The 15957-nt window shown below is 46.3% G+C and overlaps 1 protein-coding gene across 2 annotated transcripts in view; it reads right to left on the minus strand.

Annotated features, from left to right (window-relative positions):
• LOC137434930 (adenylosuccinate synthetase isozyme 1 A) overlaps positions 1-15957 on the minus strand; it is an 89593-nt gene that overhangs the window by 24444 nt on the left and 49192 nt on the right. For both annotated transcript variants that reach the window (XM_068128169.2, XM_078784913.1), the window contains one exon: positions 2835-2989. In XM_068128169.2, coding sequence (XP_067984270.1) covers positions 2835-2989 — 155 coding nt within the window. The remainder of the gene's footprint in view (positions 1-2834; positions 2990-15957) is intronic.

Consider the following 15957-nt stretch of genomic DNA (forward strand, 5'->3'; position numbering starts at 1 on the left):
AGAAATGATGCAACCAGCAGCCAGATGCTGCATACGAAAATAAATGTACAAAATCAATCTTTTGATGAGAATGAACCACACAAAGGTGGTTATGACTACAACAACAGGCAACAGGCATTTTAAGGCCATTTTCCCTGCAAGAGCGGGGGTTAGCCTTGCGATCCCCATGACAATGTTCTCCATTTTGCCCTATTTTCTGCATCTCTCCTTGTTAACCCCCTTGCCCGCATTTCTTCTTCGACCATCTTTAGCCAAGTCTTTCTCTGTCTTCCCCGTCCTCTACTTCCTTCTACATTCATTTCCATCACTCTTCTCAACCAGTCACTTTCATCCTTCCTCAACACATGAGCAAACCATCCCAACCTGTTTCTCTTCACAGCATCCATCACAGGCTCTATTCCCATCATCTTTCGCAATTCATCATTTGTCTTCCTCTCTCTCAATGATACTCCGCACATCCACCGAACCATTCACATTTCCACCCTTTCCAGCCTTCGTTGCTGCTCTACGTTCATAACCCATGTCTCACTCCCATAAATCATAACACTTCTCACACATGCAGCATACACCTTTCCCTTCAGCTTCAATGACACTCCCCTCCTCGTCAGCATGCCACTCAGTTCCCGAAACTTCTTCCATGTACATCTCACTTGAGCAACCGTTGCCGAGTCTGATCCACCTTCTCCATTCAGCATGTCTCCAAGGTAACAAAATGTTTTCACACCTTCCAGCTTCATGCCATCTCCAAGATCCAACTCAACATTTCCTCCATCTACAGCTCCCTCTGTGCACACCTTACACTTGAATGTAGCTGCCACACTGGTTAATGACCCTCTCAAACCACTACATTTTTGATGAACCCACTCAGCGCACATTGTACATTGAATGGAATTCACTCCGGCACCCTTCCTGCACACAGCACACGGCCACTTCCCAGTTCTTTCCACCTCACCACATGCTTTACACCACTTGCCATCACCTTCGTTTTTCCGATATTCACCTTCAGACCTTTTGTCTCCATACATTCCTTCCACTTGTTCATCTTCTCCTTCAGTCCATCCATACTTTCTGCAATCAACACCAGATCATCTGCATACAACAACTCCCATGGTAAACCCTCCTTTACGTTCTGAGCCAGCACCTCCATCACAGCTACAAATAGTAGTGGACTTAGTACCGACCCCTGATGCACTCCCACCTTCACCACAAACTCACCACTGTTCCCGTCCTTCGTCCTTACAGCTGTGCGCGCTCTTTTGTACATTGCCATCACTACTCTGATCAACCATTCCTCCACTCCTAACTTCCTCAATGCACATGTCACTACTTCACGGGGAACCCTATCGAATGCTTTCTCCAGATCAACAAACCCAAGAAACAACTTCTTCCTCTTCTCCATATACTTCTCCTGCAACTGCCTCACAATAAAAAGCGCGTCTGTCGTTCCTCTTCCTGGCATAAATCCAAACTGCATTTCGTCAATATTCACTTTCTTTCTTATCCTCCTCTCCAACACCCTTTCCAATACCTTCATTCCATGCTCCAATAACTTTATCGCTCGATACGAGCCACAGTCCAGAGCGTAACCTTTCCCCTTGTATAGAGGGACGAGGATACTCAGTTCCCAATACACTGGAATGCGGCCTTCTTTCACCACCAGATTGCAGATCTCTGTCATTCTCTTCACACCCCAATTTCCCGCTGCCTTCAACATATCTCCCACAACTCCCGTCGGCCCTCCCGCTTTTCTACTCTTCATTGCTTTTATCGCTTCCTCAACTTCCTTCTCGGTTATCTTCTCTGCCGGTCCTAAAACTGCGTTACTCTCTTTGTTGCCATCCCATTCATTCTCTGCATTCAACAGTATTTCCATATATCTCTTCCATCTTCCTTTAATTCCATCTGGGTCCACAACGATTTGTCCCACTTCATCCTTCAAGCAACTCACCCCCATCACATCACACCTCTCTTTCGCTATCTGCTTTGCAATCCTGAATACCGCTCTCTGACCCTCTTCCGAATCCAAGCGTTCTCCGAACATTTTCCTCCATGCCTCCTGTGCCTTTGCTACCTCTTTCTTTGCAGCCTTCTTGGCTGCCTTATAACTTTCATGCTTTGCCTTTTCTGCCCCCATACCCTTCGCCTTCTGCCACTCCTTGAACTTCTTCCTCTTCTCGTCAATCTTCTTTCCAACTTCATCATCCCACCACCATGTTTCCGAGTGCCTCGGTGGTCCTTTTGTCCATCCACATACCTCACCAACGACTCCCAACAGACTATCTTTCATTGACATCCAACCACTTTCAAGCTCAACCACATCATCCTCCACCATACTCAGCCTCTCTTTTAATGCCTCCCTCACTGTCACCTCTTTCAACCTCCACACCTTCATTCTCGGTTGGTACTTCACCCGCCGAGCTCTCCCCGCACCTTTCACCCTTATGTCGCAGACAACCAAGTGGTGCTGTGAAACAGCCTCCTCCCCCGGAATCACCTTTGTGTCCCAGAGGTGCCCCCTATCTCGCCTACGCACCTGCAGATAGTCAACGGTTGTCGTCGACCCACCTGACGTGTATGTAACAAGCTTATTATCCTCTTTCTGGAACTGAGTATTACAAATCAACAAATCAGCTCCATCAGCAAACTCCAAAATCCTTTCACCTTCTCCATTTCTCACACCATATCCATAACTCCCATGAACTCCCTCAAAACCGTCCATACTCCTTCCCACATGTCCATTTAGGTCTCCTCCTACCACAACAACTTCCTCAACCATAGTTCTGACTATGGCAACAAAAGTAGGATGAAAGTATGTCAAGTATGGAAGCACTCACATTTGACTGCTCCGTGGGGAATGCACCGACCCCAACTCGTGTAGTGTAGGCTTTGACCACGCCATACACTTCTCCAACGTTCTGTGCCGGAATACCCAACCCCGTGAGCACACCTCCCACCGTGCAGTTAGAGGATGTCACAAAAGGATAAGTGCCTGGAGGATAATCACGAGTTACTTAAAATAAATTCTAGACTTCTGGAGACCAATCCAAAATAATAAAGGACATAAAATCACAAGCTGTTCATGAAAAAAAAAAAATCAAATACAAATAAAAACGCAAGTTTAATATGTTAAAGAAATATATATAACAAAAGGCACAAGTCAACCTTAGAATGAAGATGTGCCTATCATCATGCAGGCAAGAAGGCCGTCCATCAAGAAAACCACACTTTTCCCACAAAACTGACCAAATTCCGGCAAGACGAGATACATTCTGAGACTTGCAACCCTATTTTCTTGCAATTATTAGAACAACTACTTCACAAAAGAAATAGCACAATAATGGCAAATAAATGTGGAGAAGTTAGAATAGTCACCTAAATGATAGATCCGAGATATGTGGTATGCCTGATCTTCTTCAGCATAGAACACATGATCTGACAATAAGAACCGCAAATAGCTTGAAGATCGAAAGCGGCTCCAAGAGGTTTGATAAAATTTCATTCCTCATCAGCTCTTCACAAAAAGTAGCCAAATAGTATTACAAGGGCCTTGAAATACTGTATTACATCAAAGAGTTTGAGTTGAAGGGATGAAAGCATGACGAGTGGGAAGTGCTGGCGACCAATGTTTATTACAATCATATGAGTTATGACTGGTGGCACAGTATGCTGAAGGACATGAAGGTACACTCCACTGTCAAAACCAGACTCAGTCATGTAATGGTTAGATTAGAGGGTCTGCTCTGAGTGTGGCAAGTTGGCGGTTCAAGCCCAGGCCGAGTCATACCAGACTTTAAAAATGGTGTGTGCTGCTTCCTTGCTTGACGTTCAACATATAAAAGGATAAGAGCACAGGCAACGCCCATAAGTTGGCATGAATGGGGAGGAAATTCCTCCTTAGGAAATGCACCCCTAAGCGCGATGAGAAAGGCGACACCATTGTTGTGGCGTAGCCTGGTGGTGGCTTAACAGTTAAGGTGGCTGGCTTAAGATCTCAGGGTCTTGAGTTTGAGCCCCTGTCGTGCAGTTGAAATAATACCAGGTGGGTCGACTCAGTCTGTCATCCTTCTGAGGTCAGCAAAATGAGTACCAGCTTACTGGGGTAGTAAGCCATTTGAGTATCCTACGTCAGAGTGGTGACCCGTCCAGGATTGTACTCCTTAGCTAATGAAACTGCCTCGGCAGCCCTTAGCGCCTCACAGCGTGAAAGGAATGGTTGTTGTTGTGGTGTCGCTGGTACCCAGAGTACCCCAGGAAGTGACGGCACTTCCTCTAATCTCAGTAGCTGTGTTAGTCTCATCTAACAGTCCTGTGTTGTGTCCGTATATTGGTTTCATCTGTATGCCCATGCATGTGAGATGTGTGTGTGGCAGCTCCACTATGAGCCTTAGATCCAGTAAACAAAAAACATTTAAGTTGGGCTTTCGCCACATATGGAAAGCCAATTAAATAAATGTTGGATTACGGATCACCAATGGGTTCCTAAAAATTCAAATAGCAAAGGAATGCCACAGTGGGACCATTCCACCCTCTGTGCATTCCTTGGCCTCCTCAATTATTGAATTACTATAGTTACGTGGACTAAGGCTGGTGGATGAGCTGGAACACAAATAAAGCACACACGTGCAGGACAACACCAGACTTACCTTCAGATAAACAGAGCAGCTAACTTTGGGGGAGGTAAGGCAGTTCACTGAGGTACTCTGGGTACTGGCAACGCAATCTTGTGATGTTACTCCTTGTCTCTCCGAGGTCAGTGAGGCAGTTGATAAATCTACCCCTTCCTGTGCCTCACACCATCTCCCCTCCTACCTCCCACCCCTACCCAATCTCCCCTCCGCCCCCGCTCCCCCCCCCCACCCCCCCAATGGTGTGTGTGCGCCAACCCACGGGGTTTGTCAGTACTCTATCCTCTAAATGCTGAGAGTCGGGAAAGGAAGCAGAAGGTACCATTTAAAAATCTTCACTACAACTCAACCGATGTCAGAATCGAACCACCGACCAACCAAGTTAGGAGCGGATGCTCTAACCATTATTATTACTAGGACGTGCCCGTACGTGGGTGCCCGTTCCTTGCCAAAAAAAAAAAAAAAAAAAAATTTGTGTAGGGGTGTGTGTGTGTAAACATCCTAGGGCGTGCCCGTACGTGGGTGCAAAAAAACATGCGTGCAAACAACAACAACAAAAAAAAAACTTTGAAACCACGTGGCAGTAACGACCACAGAACCCCCCCCCCCCTCTATTTACATGAATGGTTTGGTCCATTCGCAACGACCACAGAACCCCCCCCTCTATTTACATGCAATGGTTTGGTCCAAAGCGAACGGTTTGGTCCATTCGATGTGATTCGATGATTCGATGTGAATGGTTTGGTCCATTCGCAACGACCACAGAACCCCCCCCCCCCTCTATTTACATGAATGGTTTGGTCCATTCGCAAAGCCAAAGCGAACGACCACAGAACCCCCCCCCTCTATTTACATGAATGGTTTGGTCCATTCGCAAAGCCAAAGCGAACGACCACAGAACCCCCCCCCCTCTATTTACATGAATGGTTTGGTCCATTCGCAACGCCAAAGCGAACGGCGAACGGCTAAATCGCCATAGCTCGGTAAGTACTTGTCCGATTAATTTCAAACCTTGAAAAGGCACATCCTCGGGTCCCCAGCAATATACCTGGCAAGTTTCAAGTATATCGGACCCGTGGTTGTCGAGAAACAGCGGTCACAGACACACAGACACACAGACACACAGACACACAGACACACAGAGATTGCTGGAATTATAGATAGATGCCAAAGAGCCAGGTGAATACACTGACAGTCTGATTTACAAGAAAGCCCTGGCTCCACCTTGCTCACCAAAATAACGACTAATGGTCCTACCCATTATATCAGGCTTCCCCTCGAGGGAAACATCTAAAATCCATTTTCTGGAAAAAAGCATGAAGGTAATGGCGCTGCGCTAAGGACATGGACGGAATACCTGTCTCCATGATGGCTGGTGCCGTTCTTTTATTCCATTGTATAAAATAAAATAAATCTTAAATAATTAAATAAACCCACACCGGTTGTTAAAATCATCAATCAATTACTCTTTATGAACTACCACTTGATAAAATGTATTGTTCACTTGCCATAAACTTCACATCAACTGCAAAACACACTCCTCGGACCCCTCTTGGTTCTCACTAAAGGCGAGCTCCAGGTACAATTAACAAAAGACCCGAAGAGCATAAACAGCTGTGCTAAGCTTACAAACAACATTAAAACTATCAGAAAAGAAACACTTGGATCAAATCCGAAAAACAACGAGAAAGCATCTGAAAATGCAAAGCCAATCCTCATCGGCTTTGTATTTAGACTTCTTCTTCTTCTGTATACTACACATGGCAATAACAGCTAAAAAAAGAATACAAAAAAATTGACGATTTTAGGCGACCTTGACCTTTTGACTTAAAAAGCAATTGGCTTCAGTGACCCAATATGCAAACCCTCTTCAAACTTCAAGTCAATCAGATGAGAATTGACGATTTTATGCAACCATGATTTATGCAACCATGATTGGCTAACCCCCGCTCTAGCAGGGAAAATGGCCTTAAAATGCATGTTGTTGTTGTTGTTGTTGTTGTTGTTGTTGTTGTTGTTGTTGTTGTATGCTACCATGACCTTCGTCCTTTTAATCGAAATTAGAACGGCACTCTTCGACGTCGCGACGTCAAGGGATATTCCACCACCCACATTATTATATCATTATACATACTTGTACCAAGTTTAATTTAAACCCCTTCAGCTGTTCTCAAGTATCACAGTTTTACTTGACAGGACCTCTGACCTTTTCCACCCAAAAATAAAATCATTTCATCTTTACATCATTACACATACCTGTACCAAGTTTGACTTAGATCCCTCCAGCCATTAAGTTATCGCGGTAACGAAAACCCATCACGGACGGACGCACAGATAGCCGGACAGACAACCCAAAACATAATGCCTCCAGTGACTTCGTCAGCGGAGGCATTAAAAAAAAAATCCACTTCCAGCTTTTGATTGGTCAACTAATTTAGTGACCCAATATGCAAATTCTTAAAATTTCAGGTCAATTGGATGAAAATTGACAATTTTATATGTGTTTGTCTTCTCCATAAAATTATTAATTGCTCTTCTCCATATTCTCATAGTAAAGTTTTGTTAGAAAGTTGATGACAAAAGCTCAAATGGTAAAAAAAAAAAAGTTACGGCCCGGACAGATACACAAACACACAGAGGTGATTACAAAACCCAATCTCCTGCTGAGTGGGGGGGGGGGGGGGGTGAAGGGGGGGCTAATAAATAAGTAACAAGAGGGAGAATTGCTTTCCAATACATGTCCCCTACCAAGTTTCAAATCAATATGTTAAATCGTAAGCGGAAACAGTCTGGAAAATGTTGCACTAGTAAACACATCCCTTTATTTGGGTGGTGTATAATGGCACGTTGGGTCCCGGAAATAATAAAAAGTAGATGGTATTGTTACATATTTATGTGAATGTATGTGAATTACTATTCAGGTCTTTGCTTATCAATGTGTAGTCGATTAAAGGTTGTTGTGATTAAAGGGTCAGGAGCCCTTCTGGGGAAAAGGAGACCGGAAACGGAAGAAGAAAAGACACGAGGTCCGGGAGAAGCGACGATTCTTCTTCTTCCTCGCCGAGCTCGGACGCGAGCGGGATCGCTATTGAGCAACCTAAGAGAATCGGCGTTTAAAAGCCCGTCTGGCGAGAGGAGTTACCGGGACGTGTAACTACCCTTTGACACGTCAAGTCACTGTGGGTTCGTGCACGGAACCAAGCGTCCGGCACAGTTCGCCTCACCGTCTACAAGGCCGCGTACGGGTCGCACCTTGGGGCCTCGCGCGCTGGGCAAGCCGCGTGTTGCTATGCCCGCATTGCTTTACCCGCTTTGCTTGGCCACGAGGTGTGCGCTGCAGCCGTTGTTCCCGGTACGGGACGTGCCCGGTGGAAGCACGTCAAGAAGGGTCCGTTCAACCGCCCACGTGCGGAGATCGAACTACAGGAATACGGAGACATTGTGAGAGACATTGACCACGGAGGGAGTCGGGAGTGGGGCTCACGTGAGGAATGTATAAGATGGCCATCTTAGAGTTAATGTAGATGAGTTTACATCTTTGTACTATTGATTGCTGATTGTTGATGGTTGATTGCTCGGGGAATATATCATTGATTATTCCGGATCCTTGGTGTGGGGTTTTTTTCTTGGTTGGAATTCATATTGGTTGCGTTACGAAAGCGCATACATAATAAATCTTTCTGGCGGAGTTCCTCTCACGGTCCGGGGGTCACCGAGACCAGGTAGTCACCGGGAGGACCACGTAACAGAATTGGGGGCTCGTCCAAATTACGATTTGCGGATTCGCAATTGGGTCTACGTCCGGGATTTAAAATTGTATAACATAATAAAATAATAGTTTTTATTAATTAAAATTTATTAATTAATTATTAATTGGTAAATTTTTGAGAAATTGTGGTAAAGTCTTGGGTGAAGGTTAACAGGTGTTAACGATAGTCACCATGGCGTTTGTTGCACAGAACTTTGCGGTAACACCTAGTGAGGCACAGTTCCGAGCTTTACTAAAAGCGGACCTCTTGAAATTGGCCAAACATTTTAACTTGGAGGTCCGAACGAATTTGAGGAAGGCAGAGTTGCAGACCACGGTGATACAATCTATGGTGGGATTAGGAACATGGGACGAGTTAGCCTGGGAGTGGCGACCCGAAGAACCAGAAGACGTTGAGCTCCGGAAACTGGAGTTGCAATTACGGAGCCAGGAACGGATCAAAGAAGAAGAAAGGAAAGCAGAAAAGGAAAGAGCAGAAGAAGAAAGGAAAGCAGAAGAGAGGAGAGAAGAGAAACAAGCAGAGGAAAGGAGAGTGGAACGAGAACTCCAGGAAAGGTTAGAAGGGAGAAAAGCAGAGAGGAGAGAGCTGCAAGGGACCTCGAAGCAGAGGAGAGAAAAGCGGAAAGGGAATTAAAGGAACGTGACATGGAGCTTCAGCAAGAAATTAAATTCAAGGAGCTGGAGTTAATGAGAGAACGGGGAGAGGTACCACCCTTGCTGACAGGGTCGACACCTAGCCAGAACACCTGGGATGTGGGCAGACATGTGAGGCTGGTTCCACCCTTCAGTGAAAAGGAAGTCGCTAAATTTTTTCCACACTTTGAGAAAGTGGCTCGACAGTTAAACTGGCCGGAGGAGGCCTGGACCATACTAGTGCAAAGTGTGCTGGTAGGAAAAGCTCAAGAGATTTATTCGGCGCTACCAATGGACCAATGTGCAGATTATGAGGTATTGAAGAAGCACATCCTCAAAGCCTATGAGTTGGTTCCAGAAGCTTACCGGCAAAAATTCAGGAATGCCAGGAAGAGGGAGAGTGAGACCCATGTGGAGTTTGCTAGAGTGAAAGAAAATATGTTTGATCGGTGGTACGAGTCAAAAGGAGTCGGGAACGACTTCGAAGCATTGCGTGACCTGATGCTGGTGGAGGAATTTCAACAGTGTGTCCACGAGGACATCAAAGTGTACCTGCAGGAAAAGAAAGTACCGAAGTTGTGGGACGCAGCCACCATGGCAGATGATTATGCCTTAACACACCGGATAGGGGTCCACGAACCTAACTCCTCGCCTAGATCTCCGCAGGGGAGGTGTGGAACAGCAGGTGCGGAGAACGACAATACATGGCGGCGGCCTCGAGATGAATATGGGGACAACGCTGATACCCGAACTGTTCGAAATCAGGGGGCTACGGGCCCAAGACAAACTTATTTCCCGGGGGGCCCGAGGCAGACCACGAGTTTTTCCTCCGGGCCTACTTGCGCCTTTTGCAAAAAACCTGGACACTTGATGTCCAGTTGTTACCTCATGAAAAGGGACAACCCAGAGCGGAGTCCGACAAGTACAACTCTGAATGCGATGGCAAACGTAAGAAATCGCCCACAGAAGAGTTACCAACCATTTATTTATGAGGGGTTGGTCTCACTCAAGGGAGACTTGACTAACCCAAGACCGGTTAGGGTGTTGAGGGACACAGGAGCCCATCAATCCTTAATGCTTGAAGGCATTTTGCCATTGTCAAAGAGTACCGCAACTGGTGATAGTGTTCGGTTACAAGGGATCGGTGGCTGTGTTAGTGCCCCACTTCATGTCATCCATTTGGAATCCGATTTGATGTCAGGACCGGTCACCGTCGGTTTACAAGCCACGCTTCCTGTAGAGGGAGTATCTGTGTTTATCGGGAATGATTTGGCCGGGGGGCAAATTTATGGTAACCCGAGGGTGGGTAAAGAGCCCCGCAGGGGAAATAACACCACCCCCGCTCGGGATGGCGACAAAAGTTCCAAGTTATTTGTAGGGGGACTGAACTTCAACACAGAGGAAGAAGTTCTGACCTCTGTCTTCAACAGATATGGGCCGCTGGTGGAAGTGCGGGTGGTAAAAGACAGGGAAACGCAACGGTCAAGAGGGTTCGGCTTTGTCACGTTTGCAAGCACAAGAGACGCCAGAGAGGCAGAGAAGAATTGGAATGGTAAGGATTTGGAGGGTCGGACCATAACAGTAGGGAAGGCATTTCGTAGGCGTCGAGAGGTCTACAGAAGAGGACAACTTGGCAGTAGTTTTGGGGTTGGCAGCAGCCGACATTACTATGGAGGCTCCCAGAGTTACGGCACCTCCCGAAAGAATGAATGTCAGAGCACTGGCCGAGAAGGAGACCGCCAGTCAGGTAACGGCTAGGACAAGGGGTCCCACCATAACTGTTAGGAGTCTGGAGAAGTTGAAGCACTATATACGGGGGGAGCCGCCGAGCCGGGGCTCCTACACAGACTAACCGTGAACGCCACGTTCTTAAAGGCGTCCAGGTAGTGAACTTTCCTGCACGGACTAACCGTGAACTCCACGTTCTTAAAGGCGTCCATGTAATGAACTTTCCTCCCCGGACTAACCGTGAACTCCACATTGGGAATACTCAGCTGGGCCTCCCGAAAAAGTGCTATCGAGAGGTTTAAATTTGGGGGCTTTGGTCACCACCTCTTAACCGTCATTCAAGAGAAACTAGAAGTGGTTGATGCTTGGTCCAGAGGGAATTAATCTTGGGGATTGTGTGAAATTTTGTTGCTTTATTTTTAAGTGATAACTGTGCCCGGGGGGAACTGATGATTTGGGGGTGTGAGTTATCTGGTTTGTTTATCCAAGTTGGCCGGCAAAGAAAGTTTTCGCTGGGTTCAAACTTTCTTTCTTGAAGGGGGGGAGTGTTACATATTTATGTGAATGTATGTGAATTACTATTCAGGTCTTTGCTTATCAATGTGTAGTCGATTAAAGGTTGTTGTGATTAAAGGGTCAGGAGCCCTTCTGGGGAAAAGGAGACCGGAAACGGAAGAAGAAAAGACACGAGGTCCGGGAGAAGCGACGATTCTTCTTCTTCCTCGCCGAGCTCGGACGCGAGCGGGATCGCTATTGAGCAACGTAAGAGAATCGGCGTTTAAAAGCCCGTCTGGCGAGAGGAGTTACCGGGACGTGTAACTACCCTTTGACACGTCAAGTCACTGTGGGTTCGTGCACGGAACCAAGCGTCCGGCACAGTTCGCCTCACCGTCTACAAGGCCGCGTACGGGTCGCACCTTGGGGCCTCGTGCGCTGGGCAAGCCGCGTGTTGCTTTGCCCGCATTGCTTTACCCGCTTTGCTTGGCCAGGAGGTGTGCGCTGCAGCCGTTGTTCCCGGTACGGGACGTGCCCGGTGGAAGCACGTCAGGAAGGGTCCGTTCAACCGCCCACGTGCGGAGATCGAACTACAGGAATACGGAGACATTGTGAGAGACATTGACCACGGAGGGAGTCGGGAGTGGGGCTCACGTGAGGAATGTATAAGATGGCCATCTTAGAGTTAATGTAGATGAGTTTACATCTTTGTACTATTGATTGCTGATTGTTGATGGTTGATTGCTCGGGGAATATATCATTGATTATTCCGGATCCTTGGTGTGGGGTTTTTTCTTGGTTGGAATTCATATTGGTTGCGTTACGAAAGCGCATACATAATAAATCTTTCTGGCGGAGTTCCTCTCACGGTCCGGGGGTCACCGAGACCAGGTAGTCACCGGGAGGACCACGTAACAGAATTCATAGAATACTTACCCTGCGCAGTTGACTTGGTGCAAGCCAACTTCTGTTTTGTAAGGGTTTTTCTTCTTTTATCCAAGATGGCTGCCAAACCACATGACTGATGACGTCATAAATTTACATTCTCCAATGTAATTGTTGTGTAGATCACGCTCAAGAAATTTCAAACTGATTGGACGACGCGTTTTACTTCTCAAACTATGACATCATAACGAAGGCACCAATGACGTATCCGTTAACAACACGTATTCCCCATGCGGAGTTTTTTTTTCCAATGAGCCATGTTTCAATTTTTTTCATGGAGCGGTTTCGGAGATATAGAGGTCCAAAGATTTTCAGTTTTTCCAAGATAGTGCCCATACCATGTGATCTATGACGTCATAATTATCATTGAAACAAATTTGACACGAGTAGACGCATACTATGGTGAAAACTGTCAATCGGACCAATGGTTGCTGAGAAAATACATTTTTTAAATGCAGACACATACGTACAACATACGTACATACGACAAATGTGCATACGTAAATAACCAATCGCTTAACCCCGCATTTCGCTTCGCAAGTTCTGGTGTGCGATAGAGAAGCTGATGGAAAACGTGAAAGATGAGGAAGTTGTTGTGGTAGGAGGAGACCTAAATGGACATATGGGAAGGAGTATGGATGGTTTTGACGGAGTTCATGGGGGTTACGGATATGGTGTGAGAAATGGAGAAGGTGAAAGGATTTTGGAGTTTGCTGATGGAGCTGATTTGTTGATTTGTAATACTCAGTTCCAGAAAGAGGATAATAAGCTTGTTACATACACGTCAGGTGGGTCGACGACAACCGTTGACTACCTGATGGTGCGTAGGCGAGATAGGGGGCACCTCCGGGACACAAAGGTGATCCCGGGGGAGGAGGCTGTTTCACAGCACCAGTTGGTTGTCTGCGACGTAAGGGTGAAAGGTGCGAGGAGAGCACGGCGGGTGAAGTACCAACCGAGAATGAAGGTGTGGAGGTTGAAAGAGGTGACAGTAAGGGAGGCATTAAAAGAGAGGCTGAGTAGGGTCGAGGATGATGTGGTTGAGCTTGAAAGTGGTTGGATGTCAATGAAAGCTAGTCTGTTGGGAGCCGTTGGTGAGGTATGTGGATGGACAAAAGGACCACTGAGGCACTCGGAAACATGGTGGTGGGATGATGAAGTTGGAAAGAGGATTGACGAGAAGAGGAAGAAGTTCAAGGAGTGGCAGAAGGCGAAGGGTACGGAAGCAGAAACAGCAGAGCATGAAAGTTATAAGGCAGCCAGGAAGGCTGCAAAGAAAGAGGTAGCAAAGGCGCAGGAGGCATGTAGGAAAATGTTCGGAGAACGCTTGGATTCGGAAGAGGGTCAGAAAGCAGTATTCAGGATTGCAAAGCAGATAGCGAAAGAGAGGTGTGATGTGATGGGGGTGAGTTGCTTGAAGGATGAAGTGGGACAAATCGTTGTCGACCCAGATGGAATTAAAGGAAGATGGAAAAGATATATGGAAATGCTGTTGAATACAGAGAATGAATGGGATGGCAACATAGAGAGTAACCCAGTTTTAGGACCGGCAGAGAAGATAACTGAGAAGGAAGTTGAGGAAGCGGTAAAAGCAATGAAGGGTAGAAAAGCGGGACGGCCGACGGGAGTTGTGGGAGATATGTTGAAGGCAGCAGGAAGTTGGGGTGTGAAGAGAATGACAGAGATCTGTAATCTGGTGGTGAAAGAAGGCCGCATTCCAGTGGATTGGGAACTGAGTACCCTCGTCCCTCTATACAAGGGGAAAGGTGACCCTCTGGAGTGTGGCTCGTACCGAGCGATAAAGTTATTGGAGCATGGAATGAAGGTATTGGAAAGGGTGTTGGAGAGGAGGATAAGGAAGAAAGTGAAGATCGACGAAATGCAGTTTGGATTCATGCCAGGAAGAGGAACGACAGACGCGCTTTTCATTGTGAGGCAATTGCAGGAGAAGTACATGGAGAAGAGGAAGAGGTTGTTTCTTGGGTTTGTTGATCTGGAGAAAGCATTCGATCGGGTTCCACGCAAAGTATTGACATGGGCATTGAGGAAGTTAGGAGTGGAGGAATGGTTGATCAGAGTAGTGATGGCAATGTACAAAAGAGCGCGCACAGCTGTAAGGACGAAGGACGGGAACAGTGGTGAGTTTGAGGTGAAGGTGGGAGTGCATCAGGGGTCGGTACTAAGTCCACTACTATTTGTAGCTGTGATGGAGGTGCTGGCTCAGAACGTAAAGGAGGGTTTACCGTGGGAGTTGTTGTATGCAGATGATCTGGTGTTGATTGCGGAAAGTATGGATGGACTGAAGGAAAAGATGAACACGTGGAAGGAATGTATGGAGACAAAAGGTCTGAAGGTGAATATCGGAAAGACGAAGGTGATGGCAAGTGGTAAAGCATGTGGTGAGGTGGAAAGAACTGGGAAGTGGCCCTGTGCTGTGTGTAGGAAGGGTGTCGGAGTGAACTCCATTCAGTGTACAATGTGCGCTGAGTGGGTTCATCAAAAATGTAATGGTCTGAGAGGGTCATTAACCAGTGTGGCAGCTACATTCAAATGTAAGGTGTGCACAGAGGGAGCTGCAGATGGAGGAAATGTTGAGTTGGATCTTGGAGACGGCGTGAAGCTGGAAGGTGTGAAAACATTTTGCTACCTCGGAGACATGCTGAATGGAGAAGGTGGATCAGACTCGGCAACGGTTGCTCGAGTGAGATGTGCATGGAAGAAGTTTCGGGAATTGAGTGGCGTGCTGATGATGAGGGGAGTGTCGTTGAAGCTGAAGGGAAAGGTGTATGCTGCATGTGTGAGAAGTGTTATGATTTATGGGAGCGAGACATGGGTAATGAACGTAGAGCAGCAACGAAGGTTGGAAAGGGTGGAAATGCGAATGGTTCGACGGATGTGCGGAGTATCGTTGAGAGAGAGGAAGACAAATGATGAATTGCGAAAGATGATGGGAATAGAGCCTGTGATTGATGCTGTGAAGAGGAACAGGTTGAGATGGTTTGGTCATGTGTTGAGGAAGGATGAAAGTGATTGGTTGAGAAGAGTGATGGAAATGAATGTAGAAGGAAGTAGAAGACGGGGAAGACCGAGAAAGACTTGGCTAAAGATGGTGGAAGAAGAAATGCGGGCAAGGGGGTTAACAAGGAGAGATGCAGAAAATAGGGCAAAATGGAGAAGATCGTCATGGGGACCGCAAGGCTAACCCCCGCTCTAGCAGGGAAAATGGCCTTTAAAATGCATGTTGTGTGTTGTTGTGTGTTGTTGTGTGTTGTTGTTGTTAATCCCGCATTTCGCTTCGCAAGCGCAGAGTAATAACCCGATGTACATATATGAAGCACAAAACATGCGTACGTCTTATGTACATATATAGTACATCGTGGTTATATACAGTGCCTTCAGAAAGTATTCACACCCCTCGACTTTTTCACATTTTGTTGTTGAAGGCTGAAGTTAAAATGGATTAAATTAAGATTGATTTGTTTCGAAAGCCATTCATTAGACATATTGGCCAATGTGCACTACCGGTCAAAAGTTTTAGCACACCTCAATTTTTCCAGTTTTTATTGAAATTTATGCAGTTTAATGTCTCAATGTACTCTGAAATTAAGTATAGAACAAATAAACAATTGGAGATAAAAAAGAAATCATAGAATCATTTTGTTTAACAAAATTTAATTCAATTTTTTGACTCGGCAAAGTAGCCTTTTGCAGATATAACCGCCGAACGCACTCGTGGCATTCTTTCTACAATGGAAATCAAAT

The sequence above is a fragment of the Myxine glutinosa genome, chromosome 9 (genome assembly GCF_964187855.1).
Source record: "Myxine glutinosa chromosome 9, kmMyxGlut1.1, whole genome shotgun sequence".
In the NCBI taxonomy this organism is placed as follows: Eukaryota; Metazoa; Chordata; class Myxini; order Myxiniformes; family Myxinidae; genus Myxine; species Myxine glutinosa.